The 17997-nt window shown below is 37.0% G+C and overlaps 1 protein-coding gene and 1 long non-coding RNA gene across 7 annotated transcripts in view; one reads left to right on the top strand and one right to left on the bottom strand.

Annotated features, from left to right (window-relative positions):
- LOC131737176 (uncharacterized) overlaps window positions 1-17997 on the bottom strand; it is a 61454-nt gene that overhangs the window by 33423 nt on the left and 10034 nt on the right. The window contains exon 2 of the long non-coding RNA XR_009328744.1: window positions 3602-3670. This is a non-coding gene — a long non-coding RNA (uncharacterized LOC131737176). The remainder of the gene's footprint in view (window positions 1-3601; window positions 3671-17997) is intronic.
- LOC117403432 (F-box/LRR-repeat protein 4-like) overlaps window positions 8012-17997 on the top strand; it is a 32664-nt gene continuing 22678 nt past the window's right edge. Inside the window, exons 1-4 of one of the 6 annotated variants that reach the window (XM_059024585.1) lie at window positions 8012-8070; window positions 10747-10833; window positions 13712-13754; window positions 14143-14715. In XM_059024585.1, coding sequence (XP_058880568.1) covers window positions 14213-14715 — 503 coding nt within the window. In that variant the 5' untranslated portion in view covers window positions 8012-8070; window positions 10747-10833; window positions 13712-13754; window positions 14143-14212. Of the gene's footprint in view, window positions 8179-10746; window positions 10834-13711; window positions 13755-14142; window positions 14716-17997 lie in introns of all 6 variants that reach the window. The other 5 variants (XM_059024586.1, XM_034005589.3, XM_034005585.3 and 2 more) reach the window with 5 other exon arrangements.

Raw genomic sequence — 17997 nt, 5'->3', positions numbered from 1 at the left:
CAAATTGGGAAGAAGTACTGAGGGGCAGATGTATTAATGTGGGCCAGATGCAGTGCAAATATTCCCGCAGTTTGCATTTCTGCTGCAACAATTTGCAAAGTATACAATTTGCCATATGTACTAAAAGAAAATACATTAATAAAGAGAGCCTTAATATACTCATTTAAATATCTGTTGCATCATCTAGCGAGATCTCTAGCATTGCATTGCTGTACAATGCGAATACAATATTATTTTAAATATTATTATTTTAAATATATTATTTTGCAGTGTGGAGTAGTGGTTAGGGCTCTGGACTCTTGACCGAAGGGTCGTTGGTTCAATCCCAGGTGGGGACACTGCTGCTGTTCCTTGAGCAAGGTACTTTACCTAGATTGCTCCAGTAAAAACCCAACTATATAAAAGGGTATTTGTATGTAAAAATAATGTGATAACTTGTGACAATGGTAAGTTGCCCTGGCTACTGCTAAGAAATAAATAATAATTAAAAAAAAAAAAAAAATTGAAGCTAAATGATTTTAATTATTATTATTATTATTATTATTATTATTATTATTATTATTATTATTATTATTATTATTATTATTATTAACATTAACTTGGCCTACTTAGTAGCCTAGACAATTAACACAAAATAGATCATGATGCCGCATTGACAAGTTATGATACTTACAGGAGGACAGTCATTTCTCGTTAATAGGAATTTTAAGGGACCAGCAAAAGTTTTGCTATGTACCATTAATTCGCAAAGCATTCCCTAAAAAGTCGCTAACAGCATTGCGCTTGTTTAATACATTTCATCCAAGACTTCCAACTGGTTTGCGACTATTGTGACAGCCGCAACACTTTAGTACATCTACCCCTTTGTGTTTCCAGGTATGTTTTATCCAAACCATCTTAATGTGAGAAGTGTTCCCCAAAAGCAGTTATCTAAATAGCTGTTTATATTAACTTTTTCCATGTGGAGCAATTCTATTGGGAATAATTTCACATTTTCATCTGCACCAGCAATAAAACTCAATCTGATCTTGTTCCAGTATCACATGTCTTATGCTGCTGGTTACATCTGTTGTCTACAGTCCAATCTGCAACAGAATGTTACACAAAGGTCAAAGACCACCTATATATACACATCATGTTTTTGTACAAGTGTAATTTAGAAATTAATTCTCCTATTGCCCGGATAATGTAATGTATTCAGAGACAACCGTTCTGCCAACTTCCTTTTCTTCCGTGCAGTTCAAGGTTTGATACCCGCCAATCACAACCTTTGCATTGGATTCTCATTAGGATACCTTAAGTGTGACGGAGATTGAGTTCTGCCAAACTACAATCCTAACTGGGGGTTCACAGAGCCCCAATTGTTTTGTTCTGGATCCGCTGCTGATGAAAACGAATAGGGATGATATCAAATTGCTTTCAAGTCAGTCTCAGTGGCAGACTGAATCATGGCAAATGTAATTATTTAATTGGCATATATTAAAGGCCCTTTAGAAGAGGATGTCTCCAGGAGGTGAACAAATCAGTTTGGAATTCTCTTAGAGCAGGAAAATATGCCTCATGTTCTCTTTAATAAAATACTGAATGACTTATATTAATAAGTAGTACTGACAGCAGCAGTTCATGCTGGCGTGATGTATGAGTGTTGCCTCCCAATATGATAAGTGACAGAATTACTCACTGAGCAGCTGTTAGTTGTACTAATTTACAAAAGTTTTATACCCAGAATTTAAAAAATGGTATTACTCAAATGAGGCTTTTTTATTTCTTTATTTAAAATAGAAAGTATTTATTTATTTTTTTAAATTTTTTTGTTCAGCTGCTACCAGCATGGATTTCATGATAGGTCAATTTAGATTATGGGGGTTTAGATTAGCATGAACGCACTGTATTGTTCAAAGTTAATTCCAAATGACAAATAATGTACATTTCTTTCTAAATGGCAGTCTTGAAATATGATAACTGGAGTTGAGGCTTGCAGTGGAAAACTGTTGCCCCAAGTATTGAAAAAGTGACAGACAGTGGGCAATAATTCCTGAACCCACAGGGATTGTTTGTATTTTGGTGTTTTGTTTTTTTTATTATTTGGCAGAGCTAGTGTTAAAACCCCTTGCTTTCAATTTTTCACACTCTTTTGCAGGGCAAATCAGATAACATGGAAGGATTGTACAAATAACAACATAAAAATTATAATAATACCACTCCCTGTCCTATCACAAAAAGGTATACACTGAAACAGATTGCAGTATATAATCCTTTAACAATAAAGTAACATCCTATATAAAACGAAAGCCTGTAATTCAAATACTGCTAAGCTTGCAAATACGAATATTCAGCATTATTTAAACCATCTCAATGTCAATTGGTATTTGCTCTTCCACTGGGTATTGGGCAGCACTGACTGGAGTTAAAAGGTCAGCCTGGGGATAAAATAATCCAATTTGTTATAGAGGACCTTTTTTTTCTTTTTTTCTTCTTCTTCTTATTTTTTTTTAAGAAAATGCTCTTTGACTTTTTTGAATGTCAGCAATTAAAAAAAAAAAAGTATGTTTGGTGCTATCAAATAAAATGTTTTTTTGAAACAGTTTAGTTATTCAGCGACAATTATCTGGATCATTCTTGGATGTTTGCTAATGAGAGATCGGCTGTCGTGGATTCCAGGGAGACTGAATGCTCTTTGTACTGACAATAGGGGCTAAAATCACTGGAGAGCAAATGACTGGACAAATCATTCATCTATGCAAATGCCAGCCAAGAACGGTCACATTCATTTATTACCCTCCTTATTATAGTAAACAAGGCAGAAATCGTGACTGGCAAGCATCAACATGCCCCAAAGTATGATCTGTGTTTCAGAAGAGAGGGAAAAGGCAAGCCACAGGAGAATACGTTGATTTATGAAAGAATAAATGTCACATCAGCACATTCTTTGAGATTTCTTTGAGATTTCTGATTGACAAATGTTTTATTCAACATATTAAACAATGATATTTTTATGTGAAAGTCTTTATGTTTGATAATATGATCTTTCGGTATTATAAAGGCATTGAGCTACTTTGTATGAAACCAAGTGAGTCAGGGATAGAGCACAACTCGGCTGTAAAGACCATTATCCACTGTCCAACTCTGCTTAGCGAAGCGAATCAACTTATCATACCTTTATTATTCTTAACTCATGACTTACTTTGAAGTAAAAAATCCTGTTGATGTTTCAAGATCTTTTCTTCTCACTTTTAAAGACGTGCATAGTCTGGCCCCTGCATATATTCTCATGTACACCCTCTCGGTCACTTTGCTCCTCTTACCTTTGTCTCCAGAGGAGCAAATTGAAAATTCAGACAAGGATATATTATCAAATCCAAAAGGTGTGGAGTTTCAAGTGACAAAAATAACGTCATACTATAGCTTGCTTTGTGTATTTCAATACGCCTATCTATTGACCCAATTAGACTATGTATCATTTCTGTTGTTTATAGTGATGTAAGCATTGATATGATGGCTATGCTAGATGCAGATTTTTTGTACCAACCATATTTTCCTTCACTAGGTGTAATACTGTGTTCAAGGTAGAAGACATGTTGGTAAACCAGGAAAGCATTACCTGAAGCCACTGCAGCCTTAAGTCACCTCTTCCATTCCTGTATTTTGATACCTCATGGGGTAATGTCACCTGTTGCCGAAGAACAAAAAGGTTATTGATTGATATTTGTGATTTGTTTATTGCATGCTTCATTTAATAAAGTCATTTTGGAAAAAACAATAAAAATAAGTTTGCAGGCAGCGATTGGATAGACCATGGCGCCATGCTTATCACAGGGAGGTGTTTGGCAGTACTAAATAGACACAGTTTCTGTTGTATTGGAGATGAGTAACAGCCAGGTACCTGCAGCCAGAGAGCCAGCACAACCACCCGAAGCACTCTAAAGCGCTGCACAGCAGAGCACAACGAGCACCACCCGGAGAGCACTTTTCCGTGCACCACGAGGATTGTACCATTGTTGCTATTATTATTTCAGGGTCGTATACCCCCCGATACCATTGCTGGTAGAGGGGCGGATTTATTATTTATTTATTGCAAGACTGTTGTCTGGATATTATATCTTCACCCACACCACTCACAGGTGGATTGTCAACCAAGAGCAGAAACATTGGGCCAAACTCCTTCCCTACTTGATGTTTGCAGTGAGAGCTGTGCCTCAGAGATCGACCAGGGTTTTCTCCCTTTGAACTGCTGTACGGGAGGTAGCTTTGACCTTGTGAATGAAGGGTGGGAAGACCAAACTAAGAGTTCCAAAAACATAGTCAAATATGTAATAATGTTGAGAGACCGTCTGGAATTGGTTGGTTGTTTGGCACACGAGAATTTAAAACTGGCTGATGTTTTTATCAGTAATTAGTTCATATCAAAACTTTATCTTTCAAATAATGCATTTTGTCTTTTTAAGAAATGTAGAGGATCACTAAAGTGTTGTACAGCACAGGTGAATAATACTGAATTGCATCACCCAGGGTATAAGTTAATCAAACCAACCCTTTAGTTTCTTGAGAGCTGGTTCACAGACCCTGATTAGCTTTAATCTTGAACTACCTAATGATACCTTACTAAGGTAGTCTAAGATTAGGGGTATGTGAAACCAAACATATACGTTTTTACCCAGCAAACCAAACAGTGGTGAAAGAGAATCTGTAACATCCCAAGACAGCAAGGAAAACCAACCAACACACAGTTGTGAAAATGGCACCATTCTAGTTTTATCCCCAATGCTTCCTTCTGCTTATCCCCTATTTTCTTCTCCTGCTTTTCATCTGTCAACCTGTCTTTCAGTTTTTTCTGCCCTGCTCCACTGGAGCAACTAAGAGCTCTCCTCTCCCAGTCTCTGTCTGTTACCCTCTTGACAGCCTTGCCTTCACTCACAGACACTTTAACAACCAAATGGACAGTGGGATCTTCCAACAGCCCAGTCTTTAGTTAGGTTAGTAAAGGGCACATCTACAAATTCTAGTATTATTGCTGTATGTGAAGATAAAGATGCTAAGCACTTTGTTTGTGTTAGGTTACGAGATATTAAAAGCATGTTTATATGCATGCATCTAAGCCTGTTAAAAAATGTAGATGTGGAAAATACCATATTTGTTAAACAAGGATGTGTGTGGCTAGTCTTAATCTTCAGCTCATTCAGTTTACAAAATATATTTTCAATGGCAAAGGAAGTCTGGGAAAGATGAAAGCTTGTTTTTCTACAGCCAAACTTACTTTCGAGAATATGCACATGAAGCTAAATTACAAGAGAATGTTATGAACAGACACCGATGAAGCATTAATAAAACCGTGCTGTTATGAGGTATTGCAGCTATGTTAACAAGTATTGTTTCACAAGGTAATCCTTTTCAAGGTGCAGTATGGTTCTGAGGGCTGATGGGAGCTCTTTTAGGGTAACTTCCATAGGAACTTTTATAATATGATCTCCATGGCAACCTCTCCCTCTCCTTCATGCCAATCCTGTCAGCTACAATCGTTTCAATGTCTGCCTTACATTGCCTTACTTTTAACAGTTCCATATTTTCCACTGTTTCAACTTCTGCCCTTCTGTTATTTCAAAGAAAAATGCAGCTGTTGCATTTTTTGTTCCTTTCATAATCATCAAGTTCTTTCAGTTAGATGTATGCCTTCCAAAAAAAAAACTAATCTTTGCTTCCAATGCCCTGGAGACATTACTGGTCTGCTTTCAAAGATATGCCCTTGCAGACTGTGGTGTGTTTGTTTAATGAGAATGTAATTATATTGTAATATAACCAAAGACCTCTGTATCTCCTGGTTATTTACATTTTCTTTGAATGCACTGAAAGAAAAGTAGTTTAAGCCATCATACAGTAATACACTTGGCTAATGTGAATGGGGAATGATGGGATATTTTTTTTAGTAAACAAAAGTTGTATCACTTGCAACAGTGTTTTGTATACTGCCAAACATTTGTGAATTACTATCTACACAACACTGCCCTCGTGTTTAGTAAGGTAAACTCACAAGCACATTCAGCTTTATTTATCAAATAATGTGTCTGATGTGTTACACTATAATATCAGCACCAAATCTGGTGATGAAAATGTATCATTTTCAGTGTTTTTGGGACAGACTACTAGGTTCTAATGCATCCTTCTAGGGTATCTGTCACTGCCAATGTGGTAAAAATAAAGTAAAACGATAATACAGGCAGTTTTTACCTGTCATTAATATTAGAAAAAGTTAGAGGTGGTGGTAAATCAAATGCAAATACCCAGTTTTACACAATGGCATTAACACAAAAGTGGTATCAGTGCATCAAACAAGGTCAATGATTTTATTTAATATGTCACAGTGTGGGGTATGATCATATGACATTATCAGAGGCCAAATGTCATATAGAGTTCTGTTTTGAGCTGTTTTAGGACCTGTTGAGTTAAAATGGCTCACAACTGAATATCCCCCTTCCTCGAGAATTTTGGACAATGATTAATATGACCTAAATTCAGTGCTCGAATTATTATTATTATTATTATTTATTTCTTAGCAGACGCCCTTATCCAGGGCGACTTACAATTGTTACAAGATATCACATTATACATTATTTCACATTATACAGATATCACATTATTTATTTATTTTTACATACAATTACCCATTTATACAGTTGGGTTTTTACTGGAGCAATGTAGGTAAAGTACCTTGCTCAAGGGTACAACAGCAGTGTCCCCCACTGGGGATTGAACCCACAACCCTCCTAACCACTACTCCACACTGCTGCTATTTATGTGGGGGCCGGGCACCCTTAATTCTTTTAAGGGCCCCCTCACTTTTGTATATAGTTGAAGGCACTGGGGGGTGGGGCGTGTTTTGGGCCCCCTTAATTCTCACCAGGGATTTTAGAAATCTGTTGGCTGCAGGAGGATTTTCTAATATCTTGCCAGATATTTATATTTTGTGGGGAAAGTCTGTTGTAGAAGCGAACCCCGCTTTCTGCAGTGTACATGACAGCATACACATCCTCTTACTACCAATCAAATTGCTGGGTCCCAGCGACCCAACTCAGGATGTGGGTCGATGCCCTTTGACCTGGGTAGAGCGAGACAAAATGCACGACAGCCGTTCGTAAGCCGACGACATAACAAACAGCCACGCCTGCGTCAGGTTTCACTTCCGCAAGGAACAAATTATCTCCACCGGGGTTGAGCTTTTTTTAAAAATGTCAAGCATAGATATAAAAGGATAGCTCAGACACGCCCATGGAAACTCTCCTAGCAGCAGTATGCAAACCGGGCGGCCATATTGCCTAGGTAAAGAACTTAATTCCCTAGAAGGCAACAGATAGGAGCAGTTAAACTTTGACTTGTTCCAGTAATAGGCTACATTAAAATCACAAATATTACGGGAAAATATTGATGTACAAAATGGGTGTGTTTTTTGATTGTTAAATAAAACCCCAGAATGAAGGGTGGTAATAAAAGGTCAGCCAGCTAGAACAGCTTAGGAGACTGACTTTTTTTCCTGTAGGTTTTTTGGTCTTATTAACAAATAAAATAAATGAATACCTACTGTACATACACACATGCATAAATACACCCGATTATTTCAACGTTACACTGGTGATTCACTTTTTTTTTTTTTTTTTATACTTTTTTATAAGAACTTTTAACTATTTTTTTGTAAAAATGTATGTATAAAGCTAAATCTGTGGAACATTTTTTTTAAAATTTAAATCTAGTTATAAATAACTCAATAAAGTACATACGTCAACTTAATACCCCCCGCCCCCCTCCCCCCGTCCCCCCGTCCCCCCTCCCCCATATCTATGATCTAAAGTTTTTTGTTTGTGTTTTTTATGTTTTTTTTTTATTTTTAATACAGATGACAGACAACGTCCGCAGATCCGTGAGGCATGTGTAATGCCAACAAACCATAAACCCCGCCTCACACACAACAGGACTTTTGAGTGTAGTTTTTTTTAATACGGTTCTACAGTTATGGACTACAGTTCCCAGCGATCCTCTGTCACCCACGCTTCCAGATATAGATAGATGTTGTTGACGTTCGAGGTAAACATAGAAACAGCTTTAATGACAGCATCGACAGCGGTAGTACAGTGGATTAAGTTATTGGAGAAATGGTAATTTTTTTTTTCAGAATGAACATTTAGACATATCGTGAGTATTTTTTTTTTTTGTAGTTCGACAGTACCATATGACTGAGTTACATCCAGAATCCCCAGCTATAATAAGGAGAAATAGATATCAATGTTGAAAGACAAGGCATGCTACTGAGGTAGCGGTACAGCTGTTTTCTTATTTACACTGTAGTAACTGTTCTACCTATAGTAAAAAGCCGTGTTACACACGGATGCATATACACACGGATTCTTGGCGTTTTGTTTGACTACAGACTTAATACTATTTTTAGCTTGCTGCGTCATTGAAAATGATTTGCAACGTTAGGGATTTAGAAAATACAGCCGATTACACAGTTTTTTTTTTTTTTTTTAGAGGTGGACGATTCCTTTTAATTTTCTGTTTCAACTGGAACAGTCGCGGCTGGCAGTGGTGGCCAAAAAAAATGGGGAGGCAGAAAACAAGACACATGACTTAAGGTCCCCTTAAGACCCCAGCGACAGTACAGAATTAGTGTATTCTGACTGACACTTTTCATATTATTTATTTATTTATTTATTTATTTATTTATTTGATGCCTTCATGGAAGGTGACTTACAGGACATTACAGTACAGGGTTACAATGCAAGATTGTTATTTAAATACAGTATAGTTTGCAGTAAGTGCAAATAATACTACTAAAATACAATATGAGCTAGAATGCAACAAATTAGGATTACAACAAGTTATATCTACAATGACAAATTAGTAGCGCAATAGTGCATCAGCTGAGTATCAGGTAGGTCAGGTAAGTCCAGTGCATCAGCTGAGTATCAGGTAGGTCAGGTAAGTCCAGTGCATCAGCTGAGTATCAGGTAGGTCAGGTAAGTCCAGTGCATCAGCTGAGTATCAGGTAGGTCAGGTAAGTCCAGTGCATCAGCTGAGTATCAGGTAGGTCAGGTAAGTCCAGTGCATCAGCTGAGTATCAGGTAGGTCAGGTAAGTCCAGTGCATCAGCTGAGTATCAGGTAGGTCAGGTAAGTCCAGTGCATCAGCTGAGTATCAGGTAGGTCAGGTGAGTCCAGTGCATCAGCTGAGTATCAGGTAGGTCAGGTAAGTCCAGTGCATCAGCTGAGTATCAGGTAGGTCAGGTAAGTCCAGTGCATCAGCTGAGTATCAGGTAGGTCAGGTAAGTCCAGTGCATCAGCTGAGTATCAGGTAGGTCAGGTAAGTCCAGTGCATCAGCTGAGTATCAGGTAGGTCAGGTAAGTCCAGTGCATCAGGGTAGATCAAGAGATCTACAAATGCAGTCTAAAATGTTTTACCCCAGTTCAGCTGTTAAATGCATTTTCTCCACCAGCCAACATTGAAAAATATACTTAACTGTTATACACTGCCAGCGTATGTTTAAAAAGGCACTGTATACAACATCAATATATAACATTTAGATTTCAAGACCACGTCACTAACATACTTTGCGTACAATATTTTCTAAGCAACGTTGTTAAGGCAGGAGGAAGGGAGCAAAAAAACCAAGCACATCCTATCGACTTAATTTGCTATCTTAAATATGACCAACAAAATAATTATATACCACACAGGCGAAATGAGAGTGAATAAATACTGCAGGGGAAGGGCTAAAATAATATCAATACGACTTCCAACAAACACTAACAGAGAAAAAAACAAAACCAATAACTAGATTTGTTACCAGAGAAAGGAAGTGGTATCAGATTATGAAACTTTGAACATATATCTCACTTTACTGACGCTACCATTGACATAAAGCACCGAGCATACGGGCATGCAGTGTCTTCTGGGGATAGTAGTTTATCTGGGACACGCTGAATGGTGTGGACACAGCACATTATCAAATTAGTATGGGTGGGCGTTTCAAAGTGTCACAGTACAATCAGCAGGAATTGGCTCTCCAGCTTTGCGAAGGGGTCGATTTTATCAACCTGTACCCTGCCGCCAGGATAAGCCACAGCTGGATTTTATTGCTGTATTTAACTGAGGAACACCCCAGGATTGCATTGGCTACCTATCTTTGGTTACACCAGAATAACCCATGCAAATAGGTGGTTTATGCAATCTTGGGTGGAGTAAATGTGGATCAAATCAACACCTAAATCTCAGAGCCTCTGCGAGTAAGCCGGTAGGCTTTTCAGCCCCCCAGTTGACAGCGCTTTTTAAATTTTTTTAGAGCAAGTCAGTTGCTGCCATCATCTCCATCTGCTTGCATGGTTTACAGTGACTTAAACTCTGACATAATCAGGCACTCATGACAGATTCTGACAAAAGTATAATGGAAGTTGTGTTGTGGTTGGATGCTCTCACACGTCTTAAGAGGCTGAACTGAACGTTCTAATTCCAGTGCTCAGTGTGTCGGTAGATGTTCATACTGAACCTCTGATATGTATGTAGTTTAAGAAATAGAACACTGATTAAAGGGCATGGTATTTGCAATCTTTAACTACCAAGTTATGCCAAATAAAAATGGTTTTATTGCAATTTAGAAACTAGTAAACAGTACCTTTATTTTTATGTTAAAACATTTTAAATCTCTAATCACTGTTTTATTTACCTTTCCACTGTTTTGCTTTCCTTCCTTGTCACTTTTTTAAAGCTCATTCTATCTGAATGTTCCGCAGTCAACTAGCTTGTGATAGTGCCCAGCAAAGGAGCTTCCTGATTGGTGGATGAATGTTCTGAGGTTTGTAATACATGCTTAGTTTTAGCTGATTTGTGTGTTAACCCTGCTTTGCATGCAACGTAGCTATATAAATTACAATTTACAATGAATTACAGTGAGCAAGATCATAGGGTGCTTTCCCATCTAACAATAAAACAAAGAAAATGTCTTGTTTGCCGAGATATATTTTGTTTACTGTCCATGGATCAAGGTATTTTCAGGTCTCCGAGTCAGTTTTGCTTAGCCATCACTGAATTACTTGCAGTCTTGAAATAACAAGCAGGGCAGTGGGCACAGTAATTCCTAAAACAGATGTTAAAAGTACAGCAGCAGTTCAATATAACCTGTAAGTGTATAGCAATGTCGCTTTTCAGAGGTCTGTGTTTATGGTGCACAGGCAGCATGTGTGGAGTAGTGGTTAGAGCTCTGGACTCTTGACCGGAGGGTCGTGGGTTTAATCCCAGGTGGGGGACATTGCTGCTGCACCCTTGAGCAAGGTACTTTACCTAGATTGCTCCAGTTAAAACCCAACTGTATAAATGGGTAATTGTATGTAAAAAATAATGGAATTATATGTAAATAATGTGCTATCTTGTAACAATTGTAAGTCGCCCTGGATAAGGGCATCTGCTAAGAAATAAATAAATAAATAAATAATAATAATAATAATAATAATAATATTGTACAAAAGGGGTGAACTTTACAGCAGGTGTAAGTACACTTCTGCTTGCACTGAACATATTTCGATCCATGATTGTTTAACAAGCTGCAGTATTTATTACCACACCTCAGAATAGAATGTGATACCAGTGTTCTTCTTGGGAGTACTTTGTTTAATGACCTCGTTCATGAGGTGCTGTGCTCAGCTGTTCCATTTGCTATTTTAGAACTTTCACTTTGGTTTGCGGTCCCCCTATTGACAAGACTATTGTGATAAAAAAAAAAACAACTCTGCCTTTGTGATATGTTGCTAAACATACTAACTACGTGTTTATACTTCTGTATAGAAAAAATCTGGAATTCAAGTTTTGTTTTGTATTTGGAATGACTATCCATATGCACAGTAGAATGAGAAAACACCCTATTATCATACTGTCTTTAGGCTGTATCATGCATGTGGTGCTAAGCAGTAGTTTGTATTATGTTGACATTGGAAACAAAGGTAGTCTGCATTATATAGTTTAGTATTTCAACTATATTACAATTGCATGCCATTTGTTTTCAGTTTAATAGGATCTACACAGAATTCAGAATTGTTCTAAATACAGAGACAGCTCCTAAAGTATTTGTAAAAGTGTATTGGACTCAAAATGCCTATATGTAGTTTTGGACCCTATTTGAAAAGCTTTCTTGATCAGATATTTAAAGGAGATTTTTATATATAATTAGGGCTGTCAATTAATCGCAGTTCATTTCTGCGATTAACACGTAAATTTTTTTGGCGATTAATTTTTTAACACGCGTTAATCGTATTGCTGTGTCTGAGCCTTTCGACACACCGCACTGTAATCCCGGCCGCGGCAACATTGGATTGAGTGTCTGAGTGCAGTTATTGTTTAAATAGAAAGTTAGTTACTGAACCACTTAATGGAGCAAAGCACTAAAAATGAATGGGGGGTTTATTTATTTATTTATTTATGTTTTGTAAAACCGTTCTGACGACTCACAGGACAGAAAGACGCTTACTTGTCTACTGTCAAAGTGAGTTCCAGTAATCACACACAGTATCACTCGAGTACATCTAGTCTGCTGCGTGCTGAACACACCTTCACTTCTCAAAATACACTAGCAGCTCTTCTGCTACAGACAACAACAAAACAACAAATTAAACCCACCAGTTGTGACAGAAATTCAGTATCGGTGTAAGCCTATGAATCAAGCCAAGTATGATAGGGGGTGTACCCAGTTAGCACACAATCCCACCAAAATCTGTGCCTATGTGAATGCCAAGGTTAAGTAAATTTACATATTTGTTATTATTATTATTATTATTATTATTATTATTATTATTATTATTTTTTAAACTGTGCACCCTGAAGGCGGGAGCTCAAGTTTAGGACAAAAATCCTGTTTTTAAAAAATTCACAGGCTTTAGCCAATCAAAGCAAAGTAGCTATGATGTTGTATTTGGGTGGGATCTTCCTCTCACACAACGAATCATGTGCAAGCTTTGTTTGATTGACAGCTTGTGAGGCAGCTGATGCGGCTCTTTTAAAAGTCCCAGCCGTTTGGTATTACATTTGTATTTTCCCCAAATGTTTTTCAGCTAACTGAATTAACCAACATAACAATTTATTAATAGGAACTGCAACTGCACAAATGTACTGTATATATCAAAATACGGAGAGTTGAAATATAAAGCAAACAAAAATACCAAAATTAACTTTATGCACATTCATGAAAAAAACAGTAATAGATCCAGAAACACACACACATACACACACACGAATACAGTAAATTGGAATCTATGGCTGACTGTCTTTCAAGCATACTGGATTAAGTTATTTTGCTCCAAAAACAACAGTCATTCTCAAGGGATTACAAATGTTTTTGCTATACAGCATGTTTTGAATATGGTATCTTGTTTAATAAAACTATTTTTAATGAACAAAAAATATATATATATTGTAATGACCCGGACAATTGCATTATTGCAGGACTTGTTGTCTTGTCTATCTTTTATGTTACCTGTATTGTAAGGGGAACGGGTCACGCTGTTACTTAGCATGGGGAAAAGGGGGACTTATAGACTGCAGATATATATATATATATATATATATATATATATATATATATATATATATATATATATATATATATAAGGAAACTGATAATAAAATATACAGTATAATTTTAAATGCATTAAGATTAGTAATAAACTGACATATGGGGTCAGCAGATCTTGAAGATAAGAAGGTCCAAGACCATGTAAGGCCTTATAGGTAAGAAGAACTTTAAAATAATACAAATAATAATAAAAGCATCGGTAATAAAGCAAAAGAATGAGATAGATGCAGTAACTTTATCAATTAAATATGTGATTAAAACCAAGATTAAGAAATAATTTTATTCACAATTAATTGTTTAATCGCTTGACAGCCCTAATATATATTTTGTAATAGCATTTGATATACATTAAACTGTTGTAGACTATTTAAAGAAGCCACCAACAACCTAGAATAGTTTTATTAATATTAAAACTTAATTTAGTCCTTAAAATGACAATTATTATTATTTATTTTTAACAGCTCACAAGTTTCTTCATTGCAAATAGGAGCCATTATGTCTTGCTGCTCCTATACTCTGTCTTTTCTTTTCTGAACCTTGCAGGACATGCATGTGGTGTAGAGAAAACCCAAGGCTGCCGCTGCTGCTTTGAACATACTCACATTTAAGCCTAATGTTTCCTTTGCTAACAGTTCTGAGCATGTTTTACTATATCTGCCTTCGGCGCCAAGCCAGGACAGGGACAAGAGGAGAGATCATGAACAGTCGGCAAGCCATTGAATCCAACCAGCGAACGCTACCTCACACTGTCGAAGTGGAACAGTATGTCAAAGAAATTGTCGACTTCAGTTCTCATTATGGCAGCGAGAACAGCATGTCTTACACCATGTGGAACTTGGCTGGGATGCCCAATGTCTACCCTAGTTCTGGCGATTTCACACAGACAGCAGTTTTTAGGATGTACGGTAAATGGTGGGAGCAGTGTGCCAGTGCGCCCCAGCCCTTTCGAAGGACACCGGATAGATTTCACAGTCAGGACTATGTAGAGCTGGCTTTTGAAGATCCTGTTTACCCCACGTCCATTGATATTCTTGAAACCTACCACCCCGGGGCTGTTATTCGGATCCTTGCCTGCTCACTCAACCCATTCTCTCAGAATCTACCAGCAGAAGTAAGGTAAACTCTAATACAGTAGGTCCCATTTACACCCCTTCTCAATCATATTTAGCTGGAAGCACTGCCATAAATTAACTGGAGAATTAATATTTTATCATCTGCACATAAAGCTGTGTTTACATTAAGTGATGATTTAATTACTACACTGTAAAATAAGTAAAGCATTGGCTTTTTTAAAATTATGGTACAGTCCCGTTATACAATAAATTCTACAGCAACACAAGTATCTTACTGAAAGATCAAAGTCAATTAGTTTTACTTGTTTAAAGTAAGGGATGTTTAATAATATAAGAGCCTGCTACAGTTATTTTAAATTAGGTAGCATTGTTAGAACCAGGGTTAGAAACTAACAAAATTGTGGTACTAGTCCTAAGCGTGTATACGTGTATACACTCTTGTGCCTGTTTATAATTTCTATATGTTTTCTCCACATTTAATCCTTTTGCCTCATCCAGGTCACACATAAATTCAAAATACGGTCATGCATCCTTTGCAAGGCAGTGAGCTGTTCTAAAAAGCACTTTTAGCTTTAAAATCACAGATCACAGAGGTGTTTATGGTGTGTAGTAATTCTTATGCTTTTGATGTGCCTTGTTTGGCAGTCTTTGCCTTCATCAGTTTCACACGGTTATTATTATTACTTGATTTTTACACCCCGTTAGAAAATGGACTTTTCTAGCATTTTTTAAAAGCAAGCCTGAGGACTACTGAGACACAGACATCAGCTAGTCCTCATCAGTTTTTAATTTGCTTAGGGCGAATGGGCGAGCGTTAGTTTCTAACCCTGGTTAGAAGAGTGACAGCATGAAACTTGTTTATTTGACTATGAGTGTTAAATGTGACCTTGTTAAAATATTTTAATAACCTAGGCGAACTAACTACTAAATCCTGCAGCAGTCAAAATAAATCAGTTCACATTGTTTTAATGGTGTCCAGTAGAGTGGATTGTTACCGAGAGATTGTATCTAAATGCAAATGAGCTGTGTCCCTTTCTTAAGACGTCAATTGCATACACCGTCTGTTTACACCATCACATTATGGCTACGGACATGTCTGGAGACACGTTGTCCAAAATATCAAGAAATCAAACTAAACAAAAGTACAAATAAATTGCACACACACATATTTATAGAGCTCGGTTTACTTTAAATGTACAAATCATTGCGCTGAAATAACATTAGTGTATTCTCCGTTCACATTACATTAGCCTATGTAAAAATATAAATCTGCAAATTAGGCATATACAGCTATGCATCACCCAATAGAATTAACAACTACTGTTATGGCTTCTGGCAGTGGTTAAAGTGGGGCGATATACGTCGGTATGCATACCGGTAAAAAAAAAAAAACTGACGGTATGGCATACCGGCAAAAGAAAAAAAAATCTAGGGAGAAAAAAATTCTATTAATGTTCTACTGCAAAACACCCTACCCGGACCTTTAGTTTCAAACAAAAAAACTTTGACTTTAAGGCTGCTACCTACCAGACGCGATACGGCAAGCAAAACTGCAGCGATGCGACAAAATGAATAGAACCTATGCTTTTGATAAGTATCTTTCACATCACAGACGATGCAGGAGCGGCACTGGAGCGACACGAAAATAAATAGGATCGAATCCTATTTTTTAGCGATTTGTTGTGTGTCAAGTAGGGAATTGACCAATCAGAGAACAGCTTCACCTCAGGTCATGCCCTTATTCTGCAGAAGCACTTCCCCTGTAGGTCACTGGACCCGCAAATTTTATGCATGACTTATGTGTTGGAAATTGTGTCAGTTGAATTTCGTCTGTTTTATTTATTTTATGACGTCAAAATGAAAAGATCGATCTAGGCCAGGCAAAGCAATCTAAGACTGAGCAATCACAGAGTGACGATTCTGACAGTTTGGATAACACAAAAACATCAGACCTAAAAAGCAGTCGGCACCATGCCCAAACTAAATCAGTAAACTTCTCATCAGCCAGGATTTTAATATCTAGACAAGAACAAAGAAACTCCCCCGCAAGTATGAATTCTGTTGATTTCCCTGATTGTTGGAGTAAACAACAATATCTGGACTACAAAGAGAAATATAAATAGCTGATTTTTATTTTTCCGAAAGGTTCTGTGGTGATGCAAATAAATTAAATACTGTCTATTCAAGATGTAGCATGTAGTATACTTCCATTTGGAAGCACCCAACTTCAACAGCACTAAAAAAAAAAAAAAAAAAAAAAGTTTTAAATATTTAATGTCTATTTTGTAAGTCCTTTAAAAAAAAAAAAAACTATTGTAGATTGCATTTAAAAACGATACCTAGTCTGGAGCTGTGGCTGAATGTGGTAAAAACATCCCGCACTGTAATAGAATCAAGTGAATAACCTAGCACACTTTCTTTTTACTTTGGCCTATAGGCTACTGGTAAAACAAAACAAATCATGCTGCTGCATTACACATACTGTACAGTGCTAAAAAAAAAACAAAAACATGATTGAAATGAAAGGATTTTAGCGCATTTTCTTTAACCGCAGCCTGTTAGTACACAGATCATGGTGCCGCATTAGCACGTTATAATACTATACAGTACCTTACATATACTGCACACACTTTACAGAAATCAATAATGTTTAAATATGCATAGAAAACTGTGCAGCGTAGCAAGTAACACATAGCTTACTTACTACTTTTTGTTTTCTTTTGGCATGAGTCAAGCTTTCTTTACTTTGCAAAAAGCAATTCAATACTTCAAATTCAGAATATTGTAGTCCACATCTTGCATTTCGAGTCAGTATTTCTGAAGCGTCTTGCCCCTTTCCAACCAATCGATCACAGTTAGTTTAAACTCTGTAGAGTATGTTTATGTGCCCTTTTTAATCATGTTCTTCATTGTAGTGATTTATAGGCTACTTGTATCTGTTGGACTTATTTTCATCCAGTCAGTATAAGTCATTTTCTCTTTGGATAATGCAATTCGTAGCATCACACTAAATTGATTATCGGGGACATATAAGACATATCAAAATGTACGGCATGACGGTGTCTGTATAGCAAAGGACTCCTGTACTAAAAGGTGTTGGATGCGAGTGAGAGGTTAAGAAAACCTACATTCACTCCCCAGTAACTTGCATTATTAAAATAAGACATACTTCGTCAACACAGATCAACTGTTTGGAAGTACAAGGTTCTGTGGCTGAAAAAATATGGCAGGAGATAGCTGATTGGATAAATGCAGTTTGTACTTTAAACAGGGAGATCATCTGCTGCCAGAAGCGCTGGCAAGATGAACGTCAGATTGTAAACCA

The sequence above is a fragment of the Acipenser ruthenus genome, chromosome 5 (genome assembly GCF_902713425.1).
Source record: "Acipenser ruthenus chromosome 5, fAciRut3.2 maternal haplotype, whole genome shotgun sequence".
Taxonomy (NCBI): Eukaryota; Metazoa; Chordata; class Actinopteri; order Acipenseriformes; family Acipenseridae; genus Acipenser; species Acipenser ruthenus.
Note: the sequence above shows the minus strand (reverse complement) of the source record. Positions and strands in the feature narration are given on the sequence as shown.